Source organism: Nesoenas mayeri, assembly GCF_963082525.1.
Source record: "Nesoenas mayeri genome assembly, chromosome: 6".
Classification (NCBI taxonomy): Eukaryota; Metazoa; Chordata; class Aves; order Columbiformes; family Columbidae; genus Nesoenas; species Nesoenas mayeri.
Genome location: NC_137545.1, coordinates 856,712 through 871,401, shown reverse-complemented (window position 1 = coordinate 871,401; position 14,690 = coordinate 856,712). Strand labels below are relative to the sequence as shown.

At 47.8% G+C, this 14,690-nt stretch overlaps 1 protein-coding gene across 1 annotated transcript in view; it reads right to left on the bottom strand.

The window, feature by feature from the left end:
- Positions 1-13,930: 13,930 nt before the first annotated feature.
- BMPR2 (bone morphogenetic protein receptor type 2) overlaps positions 13,931-14,690 on the bottom strand; it is a gene marked incomplete at its 3' end in the record, with an annotated part of 73,011 nt that continues 72,251 nt past the window's right edge. The window contains exon 13 of the mRNA XM_080346874.1: positions 13,931-14,181. Coding sequence (XP_080203000.1) covers positions 13,931-14,181 — 251 coding nt within the window. The remainder of the gene's footprint in view (positions 14,182-14,690) is intronic.

Genomic DNA, 14,690 nt, shown 5'->3' with positions numbered 1-14,690 from the left:
AATACATGCAGGAAATAGGCCTTTGTTCGCGTGTTTGGATCATTTGGGTGCAAAGCAAACACACGTTAGCACCTTCAGGACATGAAGGAATCGATGAATCCTCAATACCGCCGCACAAGCTGCAGGTCACAACTGAACACTCTTGCTGTGATACAAGGGGTGTGACAACAAATCGCGTCCCGTTCTCTCTTCAGCTTGGCTGTGCTTGGGTTCGGGTTTTTCCGCCTCCTTTGCTGTTTCTTATTGAAGCCTACTTTGCTTAAAAAGCACCTTTGAAGAGCCCCATCCTTGTGGCTGACGGGTTTAACAAACCTGAAAAGCGAGACTATGTGCATAGGCCCTTCTTAAAGGATGCCAGGGTGCCATTCTGCCTAAAGCCCAGAACGCTAAAGCTCTTGCCAGAGCCAAGAGTGTCGTGGTTGAGACGGACAAGCGACATGGACCAAATTCTTTCAAGATGAAAGTAATAGATGCCATTTATTGCTACAAGTGCATTTTTATACGATTCTACCAGATCATGTGTCTTTTCACTATTGGTTACAAGTTACAGCACTAACATCTCATTGGTTAATTTTTCTATCATCCATGTTATTCTTCCATCCCCTTCTCTCTCACGGGTACATCTCTCCTCTCTCCGGATACTCCTTTACTCCCATCCTTCTCAAGGGTAAATCTTAATATCTCAAGGCTGATCTCTACTCCCATATTTTCTGTCAAGGATTCCACAGACCCGCTGCAGTTTCCCACACAAGAGCCTTTTATGAGAAGCTGGACTGGCAGAACAGAGCAAGATGGGTGCGTTTCTGGTGATGAGGCTGCTATGAGGTTAGCTCTTGCATCCTGGATTAATTGATTTTCTTTTGAAGGACATTACGCTTGCTTATGGGTACTGTAGCTGCTAGTAATACAGCCTGCAGGATACCTGGATGAGTCAACCAGAATTGGCTACAAGAGCCTGTGCCCAGTTTGCGGGCTGTCCTGGGCTGCCCCTGCAAGCAGCCGTGTCAAGGGGCGGCACCAGAAGCCTCACAGATCACCATCGCTCCAGCCGTCTCCCTTTCCTAAAGTGTCCCATTCACTCCAGTCAGCTTGGAAATGACACACGTAGGGCCGCTTGCCAGCCCTTTTCTTGTAGGCATCACAAGCGCTTCTGGAACAACGTGGCAAAGCACCAGTTCTCAGACAAAGAGTGAAATGCTGGGGAGACAGCTCTGTCCCCAGCAGGAGCGGCCGGGAGGCAGCGAGCGGTGCGGGCTGAGCGCCACCAGCGTCGGCGGCGAAGGGGTCTCATCCCTCTTGCCTGCGAGGCAGAAAACCAGCACCCCAGCACGTCTGGAGAAACAAATGGAAGCCGTCTGCTGCTCGGTGGGCAGCCCAGGACAGCGCACGGTTCTCCTAAAGCAGGTTAACCTGGGCAGCGTGTTTTTCAGCTCTCAGCTGCAATTTTGATCAAGCCAAGGAGATGCAATCTGTGCAGTCCACTGCCAGTGCGGCTGCTCAGCCGCCTTTCATCCCCTGGACTGTTTATCCTCTCCAGAAATACTGGGGTTGTTTGGAAGCGTTGTGCCATGAAGATATTTTTAAGGCACAAAATATTCTGAACAAATCCTAATTCCTGTTTTGAAGAGGCCAAAAATGAAAGGTATTGATCCGTATTTATTTGCGTGGCGCATGTTACGGAGCCAAGTCACGACTTTGAATGCGGAAGATATCTGTGACAATTATAGCACTTCCCACGTTGTTGTCACACTGCAAAAACGTGCTCCGCACAGTTTTGGGGATAATATAAAGCAGAGCATTTAGGTGTACTGCTCATCAACAGTTGTTTTGCTTTGCGTGCGTTAGACATGAAAGCTGGACGTGTAAAGTCACGTACTCAGACCTAACCAAGCACCTCGTACTTCATGCATTAATTTGTTTAAACTGCAACAAATGTGTTACAACAGGATCTTACTCCTACGCATTATGGAAATAATGGAAGCAACTACATTGTCAGGAGATTAAATCTAGGTATTGCAGACATCCCCTTACATGCAAGGTGCTAGCTCTTTCTTAAAATACGGTGCTGCAGGAACAAACGAATCAATGCAAACCTCGGAAGCAGATCAAGAGTGTCCTGCAAGGCAGACGGCTCAAGCACACAGAGCTGCGTGGGCACATCTGCAACCTGCTGCAAACGGGGATGTAAACATGTCAGGGAAGCGGCCAGAATCGGAACCCCAAATGAAAAGCAGAGAAACAAGGGTCAAAGAGGTTTAACTGAGTTCACAGAATCACAGGATCCCAGAGTGTCAGGGGTTGAAGGGCCCTGGAAAGCTCATCCAGTGCAATCCCCCCATGGAGCAGGAACACCCAGATGAGGTTACACAGGAAGGTGTCCAGGCGGGTTGGAATGTCTGCACAGAAGGAGACTCCACAATCCCCCTGGGCAGCCTGGGCCAGGCTCTGCCACCCTCACCCCAAACAAGTTGCTTCTCCTCTTTCAGTGGAACCTCCTGTGTTCCAGTTTGCACCCATTGCCCCTTGTCCTGTCCCTGGTTGTCACCAGCAGAGCCTGGCTCCATCCTCCTGACACTGCCCCTTTCCATATTGATCCCATGAATGAGTCCCCCCTCAGTGTCCTCTTGTCCAGCTCCAGAGCCCCAGCTCCCTCAGCCTTTCCTCACACGGGAGATGCTCCACTCCCTGCAGCATCTTGGTGGCTGCGCTGGACTCTCTGCAGCAGTTCCCTGTCCTGCTGGAACTGAGGGGCCACAGCTGGACACAAGATTCCAGGTGTGGTCTCCCCAGGGCAGAGCAGAGGGGCAGGAGAACCTCTCTGACCTACTGACCACCCCCTTCTAACCCACCCCAGGTCCCATTGGCTTCCTGGCCACAAGGGCCCAGTGCTGGCTCATGGTCACCCTGCTGTCCCCAGGACCCCCAGCTCCCTTTCCCCTACGCTGCTCTCTAATAGGTCATTCCCCAACTTACACTGAACCTGTGGTTGTTCCTGCCCAGATTCAAGACTCTACACTTGCCCTTGTTGTATTTCATTCAATTTCTCCCCGCCCAGCTCTCCAGCCTGTCCAGGTCTCTGATGGCAGCACAGCTTCCAGTGTCACCACTGCTCCAGCTTGGTGTCACCAGCAAACTTGCTGACAGTCATTCTGTTCCCTCGTCCAAATCATTGATGAATACATTGAATAATACCGGCCCCAGTCCATAGGCCCAAATCCCACTGGGCGGCTATCAAAACAACTAACACTTAGGGAGTTTTGTTGTACTGAGCACCGAAAGGTCAGGAGTAGAACCCCTCACTGCTCATAGCAATACATATTAAAAATGTACTGTTAAAAGCAATAACAGCAAACCTCCTAGAAAATAACTGTGCTCCAAGTAGCTGCAAATATGTTTTTGTCTTACTCCAAAATTAAACTAATGCAAAGCAGCACACCTAGAGGAGCAATCTACAGCCTGAAATTGGGTGTTTACTTACAGCTGTTGCAAGCGATATTGAAGGTTGAAAGACTAAAGATTCTGGGAGTCTAATCTAAACGTTATATTATGCCCCAGGATGTTTCACTGCATTTCTTATCTCTCCCCTGCTGAGGGAGTTTGTTTTGCTTGTTTATGTGGGTGTTCAACATCAACGGGAGAAAAAAGACATGTAAAAAAAAATAGGATGAATATAATAGAATCTGCTTCACACAAAACCTGTAAGATCCTAGTCAATATCACAGAATATCTGGGGGGAGTTGAGGAGGCAAGCAGATTGAAATAAGGTATTAAGATTAAAACAATAAAAAACAACAGATGGGACCTTGGACATAAATCAAACTGCATCTGATGAGCGAAAGACAACTTAAAGCAAATGTTATATACAGTCTTTAAGAAAAGTTGTCGTATAAAGAACATCCCGAGGCTCCAGCGCCTCGCTGGCATTAAGATAACACAGTTTGGACAAACCAACCCATTCTTCTTTAAAATGATCTTCCAAAAACTTGGTATCTTTAGCGCAGATTTACAAAGCTCGCAAATATAACGCAGAGATTTGTCTGCACTTGTGCGCAGAGGTGTAACGTGTCTCTGTATTTAGGGCAGAAGGAAGTACGAACCGTAGAAGGAAACCCTTGATTTGCAAACATTAAACATGGATTGCTCCTACGTGCCACCGGCACAATTCCTGTACTTGCGAGTGCAACGGAACTAGATACTGTAAAACATTTCTGTCAACTGTTGACATTGTGAGTTAATTTGATAAATGACAATATTTCAAGAACCTAGGTTTTTATGGCCATGTTGTAGGATGATAAACATCTTGTCTATGTGATGAATAGGCACATAACTATAAATGCTCTTCACTTAAGAGAACAGAGATGAGTGTTCACTCCCGATTCAGGTCTACAATCTGGTTTTGCTTGTGTTTGGTTTTGTAACATTTAGAAAAGCTAAAGCACGTTGGCAGGGCTTGTTCACGCACTAAGTGGTGACCAAACCACCTTCTCCCTCCATATACCAGCCCTGCAGTGAAACTGTGCCTGAAAAGCACATTTCGATCCCTCGCAGTCACAGGGCAAAGCTCACACACACGATTTGCTCGCATTCTGGCTTACCAGAAGCAAACAATAAATGGAATTAGCCTGCTTAAGAGCGATTTTAAGCCAGCTGTTTCTGAGGCCGGCTTCACCGTTTTTAACGGTCCTGCAAGAAAATTCTTGGCATAGCAACAGAAATGCAGGTTCCCAATAAATTCTTTGCGGATTCTCTGGCCACTTGGATGTGTGTTGGCCGCAGTAAAACTGAGGTGCGCACCCTCATGGGCTAAAGTCTGACCTGCAGCCTCCCACAGTGACCTGGGTCAGATCTGATCCCTAACTAACCCAGAGACACGGAGGTGCAACAAGTTCCTCGTTCCAGCATCTCTGCAGGGCTTAATTATTGCTTTTCCAGTGAGAGCAAAGGTGGAGGGAGAGCAAGAGGTTCAGAAAATAGGTCTAATTTCAATATTACTGCTAATGACGGCAAAAAGTTCGGACTAGCCGTCAGCAGACGGAACGGAGCACAAGCTTGGCCGGCTCATTATGCACACCGTTCCACGCACATGGAAGTACCTCATGAAAACCACATTTCTGGTCATTCTGCTCAGGGAATGTGATACCCGTGGCATGAACTCCTCGCAAGCAAAGGCTGCGTGCAGTGAGAGGGGAGAGCAGAACAGCCGTTCCAAGGGGCCGTTTGCAGGCCCGTTGCGCACTAGTAAAACGGGCCGTACAACCTCTGCATCCCAACGCCCCGCGCCATCCTTCCCACGGGCGCTTTCCAGGAGCGGTGCAGAAACAGGGCCAAGGGCAAATGCTGATCCTGGCTGTGTTGCTGATGCCTGAAGCAAACGCCTCTACCCTCCCTCCATGCTCTTTCCCCTTCCTCAAATGCACTTGAGATGCTGCCCGCTGGCTTTGCCCATCGCCTGCCCGAACTGCGCCTGCTCTGCGCTGCCTCCATGTCGTCCTCCTCACAAGGTGCTTGGACCTTGATGGAGGCTCTTGGGAAGCTCCCGCCCTTCCCATCAGGAATTGAAATGCACCTGGATAGCGCGTTTCCAGCCTTTCTCAATATTTCCGTCCTTAACGTGTTTCCGGTGCCCGCGTGAGCCCCATCTGGAAGGGCCGTTTGGTCCGGCGCTGCACGGTGAACGCAGACCTGCTTTCCTCAGCCGTGTTCCTGTGCTGCTCCAGCGCCCTCAGGCAGCGTTATTGTCTTTGTAAAAGAGGCACAAGTGATCCCCAAAGCATGTTGGGCTCAGATCACCGCTGGGGATTTCTCCGCTGAGAGCTGAGAGCAGGAGATTCCCCTGATTTAAGAGCAGAAGACCCAAGTGTGCCATTTTCATTCTAGGAATGCAACCATTTCCATGGCGAATGACAACCTTCCAGGCTAACATGAAAAGCTGAATTTTATACAGACACAAACATGTTGATATAGTCGAGTTTTCCTGCCTGTGGAGAATTAACCTTCTTATCCAACAGAACGTGCTCTGGGTCATGGCAGCGAGCAGATGTCTATAATCTCCTGCACGTGGAGAATTTCCATAGCATCAGAATTAGCAACAAGTAAATGGGGAAAAAGAAAAAGAGAACCCCTGAATGGAAACAAATGGAAAACCGACGTGGCTGCGTTCCGCAAAGTACGTTCTGCAGCTGCATCGCTGCTCCGGGACAAAGGGACATGTAATTATTGTTGTTTTACTTTCATTTCCCATTAGCAAAGCAAAAGCCAAGTACAAGCGGCTGTTGTTTCTGCAGGAGAGAGCTGGCCGAGGTGAGCCCAGGAGGGCACACAGAAAACCTACACCAGGGCTATTTCTTAAGCCTGGGCAGCTCATGCACCCAATAAAAGCAACATAGCAGGAAAACTCACCAGCAATGCTTTGTTACGGCAGTGCTGCTTGCCTCAGTTTGCTCCTTCTTCCTTATGGCAGCAAGAAATGAAGCTTCTCATTCTGCCTGCCTTCTTTCTTTGCGTTTTGGAGGTAGTTCTTTGGCCACAGAGGTGTAAGGCTTGCACCACTTTCTTATCTGCTTACAAAAATCATCACTGTGGATAGAGAAAAATAAATTAACAAGAATTGAGTAAGTAGGACAGATACAAGCAATGAAGCAACTGAGGTGCAGGATGAGTCCCACCAACTTGTGTATAATGGAAAGTACCAGAACCAGTATAGCACTTGGTGCTTGAAGGTACAAGATGTGTGTTGCAGCACTGCAGGGTCTGAGATGCTTCTGCTATGGAGTTGGTGCTGATGTGGAACCCCTTCTCAGGGCAAACCCGGGAACGCTGGGAGTGGAACCAAAGAGAAGAGTTGACCACTCTGGTGACACCGAATCAATGAGTTTAGTTGCCTTTGTGTAAGACTTTGCCTCAAAGCTGTGGTGACCATGCCCGAGGGAGCTGGCAGCAGGGGCAGCAGGACTCCAGAAAGAGAACCGAGCTCCCTCCACGCGTGCAGGCAGAACAGCTCCCACCGAGCCCAGCCAGCGTCTGCGTGGCTGGAAAGGGGAGGAGAGGTGGACAGCAGGGTGACCATGAGCCAGCACTGTGCCCTTGCGGCCAGGAAGCCAATGGGACCTGAGGTGGGTTAGAAGGGGGTGGTCAGTAGGTCAGAGAGGTTCTCCTGCCCCTCTGCTCTGCCCTGGGGAGACCACACCTGGAATCTTGTGTCCAGCTGTGGCCCCTCAGTTCCAGCAGGACAGGGAACTGCTGCAGAGAGTCCAGCGCAGCCACCAAGATGCTGCAGGGAGTGGAGCATCTCCCGTGTGAGGAAAGGCTGAGGGAGCTGGGGCTCTGGAGCTGGACAAGAGGACACTGAGGGGGGACTCATTCATGGGATCAATATGGAAAGGGGCAGTGTCAGGAGGATGGAGCCAGGCTCTGCTGGTGACAACCGGTGACAGGACAAGGGGCAATGGGTGCAAACTGGAACACAGGAGGTTCCGCTTAAAGATGAGAAGAAACTTGTTTGGGGTGAGGGTGTCAGAGCCTGGCCCAGGCTGCCCAGGGGGTTGTGGAGTCTCCTTCTGTGCAGACATTCCAACCCGCCTGGACACCTTCCTGTGTAACCTCATCTGGGTGTTCCTGCTCCATGGGGGGATTGCACTGGATGAGCTTTCCAGGGCCCTTCAACCCCTGACACTCTGGGATGCTGTGAAAAGATGGGGCTTGTTTCTTGTTGGAAGGGAAGATTCAATACTTTCCTTCTGGTCAGGAAGGGAAGGTGACTTAGTGGGGGTGATATTCAGCCCTCAGCACCATTTTGCTTTGATTTCCCTCTGTTCTCCACGCAAACAAGCACCCATGTCCTAAAGCCTCAGCGGCACTCAGGCCACGGAGCAATAACTCCTTCACACTTACACACAGGGCATGAGGAAGATGAGATCTAATGAGCCGCCTCACCTGTGCATGGGTGGAGTGTATCCACCGTTTGTACGGTGTTCATCCCAGTTAACGGCTCAGCTTGAAGTTCGGCTGGAAAACGGAAACTGGAGGAAGAGCTCTTCATCGCCAAGTACAAAATCCCAGACAGCGCCTTCAACACAAAGTCGGGAGCTTGTAGATCACCCGGCAGCACAGCAAAGGAGACAAGACCAGCTTCTGGTCCGGCCGCTCAGCTGCCATGGACCCAACGGGCTTCTCCGCTCGTTCTGGGCGCACGTCTTGTTACTCGTGGCCAATAATCCCATGAAAAACCCACAAAGGACCGTGCTTTTTGTCATTAATACGATCTTTAATAAATGGAATAATGCACCATTTTACAGCAAGCCTTTTCTTTTAGACCTAAAGAATAGCCTTTTAAATGTTCTTAACCAATGTCTCTGTATCAATACAATCTCTTTATTTAGGTTTATATATAACAAAGCAATTCTTACAAGTATTCATAGAAAACTCTGTAGTGGCTTTAACGACGTCAGCTTTCATAGTGGCATCCACAGATGATTAAAAAACAAAAGTTAGCTTTTCATTTCATACTCACACTGTTCCATGAAACACAACTTATACAGCATAGCAAGAGTATTGGGCAGCTTATACAAAAGAAATAACTGAAAGCAATTATTTATAAATTCATACATGATATTTCCTCAGTCGTTTGAGAGAAAAACCAAAAATACCCGTTAAGGAAAGGGTTCTGATGAGATTCCACGTTGGGGGTTTCTCCCCTCCTCCCCAGAAGGGCTCGCTGGGAAAGTGATGCTCTCTTTACAGTCTTTCGTAAGGAAAACGGCAGGTTCACATCGCCCTAGAAACCAGTCTTTGCCATGGTCATTCTCCTCTTACTCCGCGTTAGGGGGAAAGGAACAGGAGTTGTCAAATGTGATTCCAGCTTATAGAAAAGTGGCCAGAGCACACTAGAGACAAAAAGCAGACAGGAAACAGGACATACAAACCTCTTTAAATACATCGCGACAGCGTGGAAGAGAGAGAAGAGCCACGAGTCAGGAAATCCAGAAGCGAGCAAGCAAAGCCGGCTGCAACTTGGACCTGCCTGCTTGTTCTTGGGACTTTGTACAAACCACGGAAAACATTCTTTTCTTTCCTTCTGAATACCCGGGACTGAAGTGCGACACTTCCCCGCGCACTGCTGGAGCGCCACAGTGAACCAAGTGCTCTACAAAGAGACCTCGCACATCTCTGCTGTCTCAAAACCAAGTGAATGGGGCTACAAAAACCGCCTTGACACGAGGGAGTTAGAAAGGCCGATAATTTCTGCTGTAGAATAGCGGGCAAGACGTGGTGTGTGTGCTCCCGAATTCTCGCCCGCAGGCTCGTGCCAAACGGCTCCCGGGCTGGTTCTGCCCCCTGCACTGGGGGCATTTGTGCCACCAGCTCCGGTCGGGACGGAGGAAACGCCAACCAAGAGATCGGATTTGTTACTGTTTCTCTGTGGGAGGCTGGGATCAAAACGCATGTATTCCCACAGCTGCAGCTTTATACGGCGACGTAGAAGCCTAAAATGCAATTGGATTTCACGGACTGAAATGCTGTGCTTAAACGGCAAACGTACCCCGAACTATGGCTACCACCATAAAAATTATCACAGATGGAGTATTTTGGGTTATCTTTTGATCTTGAAGAGAAATACCTTAAATTACGCAGGTTCTGATCACATTCGTGACGGGCGTTCCCGGCTCTAAGTCTGGGTGGGAGATCCCACCCCGCGTGTCACCTCCGATCCCCATCGCCACCACCAGCTAAGGACAAGGTGACAAAGCACAGCGCACCCGCCCCAGCGCTACCGCCCGGGGCCGCCACGCGCAGGATTCGACCCTGGAACTGACACACGATGCGCCTGTGCATCTACACACACTTAAAAAGGAGGTTAATATAGTATAGTGACCTGTTCAAATGGATAGTGGGAGACCAGACAGGAAAATCTAAACCATCCACATTTCTGCACAACACGAAGCCCAACGGTCTGTAATGCAGCTTTCATAGACTAATCAACCCTATTGCAATTTGCTCTGATAAGCTGCTCCAAATTTGCCAATTCGATATCAAGTCATGTATATACTACTATGCCCAGCAATTATGACTTAAACCCAGCCTGCTTCAGCAATGGCAACTCCCAGCATTGTTACACAAGCAAAAATTACAGCATAATTAATTTTTTCCTGTATTGACTAAATATGTGGATTTAAAAATTCTCCCTAATTAGGCTGGAACCTCCCATAATAACATTTCAATGACAGAATGGCTGCGATCTTTTGAATACACGCCAAAAACCTATCATCTGAACGGTGACTTAGCGAAGTTACATTAGCGGCCTATTGTTTGTAACATTTAAAGAAGGAACAGCGTTAGAGCAAAACGCGCCGCACACTCAAACTAAGGGTGCAGAACACAAAGAGAAATGTTCTTGGTTTCTTGCAGCGATGTCAACATCAGTTGGTTTTCTTTGAAACCAGGAATTCCTTCCCCTTTAGCTGTGCAATTGAAGCGCGCCGTGGAGTTTCAATAAAGGCATTGTTAATATTGTTTCTCGCAGGAAGCTATAAGCAAACTCGGGGCAAGTGTTGCAGATCATCTGTCTTGTAAATCTCAGTTTTGGAAGGAAATCAACCCGCCGGTCTGCTCGGACCATCAGAACTCGCGTTCTGCACCCCGCGTTGTGCCATAGGAAACAGGGAAGGAGACGGTGCATCCACCTGAGCACCAGTTCTGGCTTCTGCTAGCACGGCACTTTGTAAAACCAGGAAGATTTTGGCTTTTGGCTCATATATACAAACACCACAAATGTTTGCTCTAACATCTCACTTGAATCACACATTATAAATTACTATCGCAAATGTTCTACTCTTGCCTATTTGGCAGTGGCACAATTCATAGGTATTTACACTATCACTCTATTTTCATTTTGCTATATTCACCTCATCTGCAATATAAATGAGAAATTGATAGAAAATTATCAACTTTCATCATTATCCTTTTTTCTTAAAAGAAAAATAACACAAAGAAATAAAACACATTTGTCTCCCCTGCTTATAGGACGTTTATCAACTATCCACGTGTCTGATCTGTAGAATTCTCTCTCTTACATGTATTTTGTTTGGTTACGGATGATTCCCCATGGTATGAAATATCATTCAATATCATTTAATTGACAGAGCAAGTATTCTGTGGAGATTGGATTATGGGCTGTAAGCAAAAGAACAAACGCAAGGGCATTACTAAATTCAGTATTAAAACCAAACTGCTAATCTGACCTCATCCAGCTGCACAGAATGACAATATTTTAGTACCTACTTAAGAGTTTGTTTTGACTGACTCTTAAAAATAAACAGTTTTTCTCTATTTAATCGACACGATCCTTTGTGATCAAGTACATCTCTCTGTCATAGCTCAAACTATATTCATCCATGGTAGATTACAAAGCCAATGCTTTCTACTACTGATAACTCATCCCAAAGGCCTTCCAGCGAGCGACGGAAATAAAGGCAAAGGAAGTATTGCTTGCTTTAAGAACATTTAAGGAAAACTGCAGAAGAACATGTTCGCCTGGTGTTAAAATGAGTTTGGTTGCACTGAGCGTCAAAAGTTGGGTTTCTTACAAAGGCTTGGCCTGCAAAGTCAGGCTTGGCCTGCAAAGTCAGGCTCGGCAGAGCGGAGCAGAACACAAGTCCCTGTTCTCACCCCAGGGAGTTTCAAGTTAGACAAGAGTGTCCTAAATCCACTTTCCAGCCCCCGTTCTAAATGCCAAAGGATGAGCCGTGCGAGGCAAAGCAAAAGGGCACGGGACAGGATGAAAATGTCGAGCGTGTGCAGAACAGCGACCCTCGGAACCCAGTGCTCCCCGAGACGGGACCGACATCTGGGACAACATCTGGGGGGCAAGAGGGCACGTGGAACCCCCAGAGTGAATGTAAAGCCAAACCAGAGAAAGGCTGTATTTTTGAAGAGAGGAGATGTATATAAATGTATTTATATGGGCACGTAACAGAATTACGACGTGAACCGGTGCTCTCATGGCTCTTACTTCTACACCTACACTTAAGCCAAGTCTGGGTTTGTAGAGTTATCTCTTGGAGATATGTAGGAGAATCTAAGAAACGCTAAGAAGCATTACACGAGAAAACGAGCGCAGCTGAGCATGAACAAGGGAGTCTGGGAAACAGCAAGAACCAGATGTGTTCTGCTAGCTGCATCGTCACAGACAGAAGAACAGGGCGCACAGTTTGGGAATGATCAAACAGCAAGCAAACAAACGGGCTGGCGAGCGCAGAGCCCGTGGAACAGACCTTCTGCCTTTCAACATCGCCGCGTCTCGCACCAGCTGAGAAACCACTCCCGGTATCAAACACTGACATAGGTAGTCTTCATCTAAACAGTTTTTACTGAAGTGTTTTCAATCAGAAAAGAATCTTTCTCAGGTGGAAGGAGGTGCTGACCAATAAGGAAATTCATTTTCTTTCCGCAGACGGTAAAGCCGATTGTTCTGAAAAGGGTAAAGTTTACTTGAGACGGTCAAAACCAATTCTTCTCAATAGATAGCACATTCATGCTTACCGACACCGAAAATCAATGTGCATACAAACGGAAAGAAGGCTCGAAGCAGAGGGAGAAAAACCCCAACCCTCCCGCGCCAACGCTCATCGCCATGAATTTTAAAAGCATGCAATACATTTCAACAAGACGATTGAGGGGCTCCAAAAACTCTGAGGGGAGGACGAGTTTCAGCTCAGCAACAACAGCCCCTTAGGATGCACCTACCTGCAGAAGTACTCAAGGTCGTTTCACCCCAGATTGTCTGGAAGGAGGTAAACCAGGAAAGATTTGGGACTCGTTACAAAACTGGATTGTGCCACATAAGATTCATCAGTTTTCCTCTGTGTAAACAAAGTATGTTGGCAACCTGTCTTCACTAGAGCTTTTCAGTATGACGGTGATTAAGATTTCTGAATAAAATGTGGTTTTCAGTGTACATCAGTGATCTAAAGAAGGTTTTACATAAATACAGGGGGTGAAACCGCACACAAAATAAAATGGAGAAGATGGCTGACACTGCTTCCTTACATTTGTTCAACATTTTGTTATTCAGAACTTCACGGGCTGGCATCTACTACTGTGAAGGAAACACATTTTGCTTTGGGAGGACCAAAGGAAAGGTACTGGGCTTGGATTTTTTGTCGTCGTTTCTTTTTAAAAGCCCTTTCAAGCCGGGGAAAATTCAGGCGTTGTGGCCTCAGAGCACGATGTGACGGCAGCAGCCGCTTCGGGCTGGCGGCGCCTGCAAAGTCCGGTGGCGAGCGGCCGACGGCTCAGCTGTCGGGGCAAAACCAACCAAACCCAAAGGGGAACGTGTGGCAGTTTCAGGAACACGCTTTTCAATAAAGCATACTGTGAACTAGAGACTATTGCACATTTCAACATGACACAAGAAAAACAGGGGCTCAAAAGAGAATACACTTCGTAACATAGAAATACACAGACTAGCTTGTGCACAGAAATCAAAACATGGTTACGAGACACCACTGCAGTCAAACCTGTCTTAGAGTCTGCTTAGGATCTTAGTGACCTTAAGAAACTGGTCCAAACTGATTATCAGCGATACTTTTTTTTTGTTACTTTTTTTAAAAAAATATTTTGAGACCACATTTTTGATACACATATATATATTCTGTGGTCAAAACAGACAGACTTAACTTTAGCGATACTAAATAAAAGTGCAAAAAACGTTCGAAAAACCAAAACGAAATAAAAAAATATGGAAGCATAAGCTAAAAATTTTCTGCATAGCTGAAATCTATTTAAAGCGAGTCCTTGGTAGGGGTTGCTGACAGGAGGAGAAAGCAGTTTTTTCAAATGTCTTCTGCGCGTTTGTCTCAAAGAACGCAAAAAAAAACCCAAAACAAACCAAAACAACTGAAAAAAAGGTCATTTGTGGGCGTTTTAAAGTGTTTCACAGGCAGTTGACCCCCGCGTCCTTGGACACCATGGTGGTGGCGGCGCCGCCCTCGGCGAGGTACACGGCGGTGCTGGACTTGGGGGGCAGCGCCCGCTCGCTGCCGTTGTTGTTGACCTCGCAGGGCAGCGGCTCGGTGGAGATGACCCACGTGGAGGGACGCCAGCGCTTCAGCGAGTACGGGGTTTTCACGCGCTTCTTGATCTTCTCTCCCGAGCCCGATTTGCCGTCCTGCGAGGAGTCACCGACTGAAGGCGAAACAAAGAGCGGGAAATAGTATTAGGAGGAAGGTAAAGGTGGAGTGGCGGGTCCAGGGCTGTTATCACGCAAAACAGAACAAAAGAACAACATCTTATCAGACAAAAGCGACTGCAGCAGAGGCACCACAGGTGTATCGGCTACAGCAGCTGCCAATAAAACAAGGGGTCAGATTCTGTTCTCTGTCAGAAATTAGGCTGAGGGAGCTGGGGCTCTGGAGCTGGACAAGAGGACACTGAGGGGGGACTCATTCCTGGGATCAATATGGAAAGGGGGAGTGTCAGGAGGATGGAGCCAGGCTCTGCTGGTGACAACCAGGGACAGGACAAGGGGCAATGGGTGCAAACTGGAACACAGGAGGTTCCGCTTAAATTTGAGAAGAAACTTGTTGGGGTGAGGGTGTCAGAGCCTGGCCCAGGCTGCCCAGGGGGTTGTGGAGTCTCCTTCTGTGCAGACATTCCAACCCGCCTGGACACCTTCCTGTGTAACCTCATCTGGG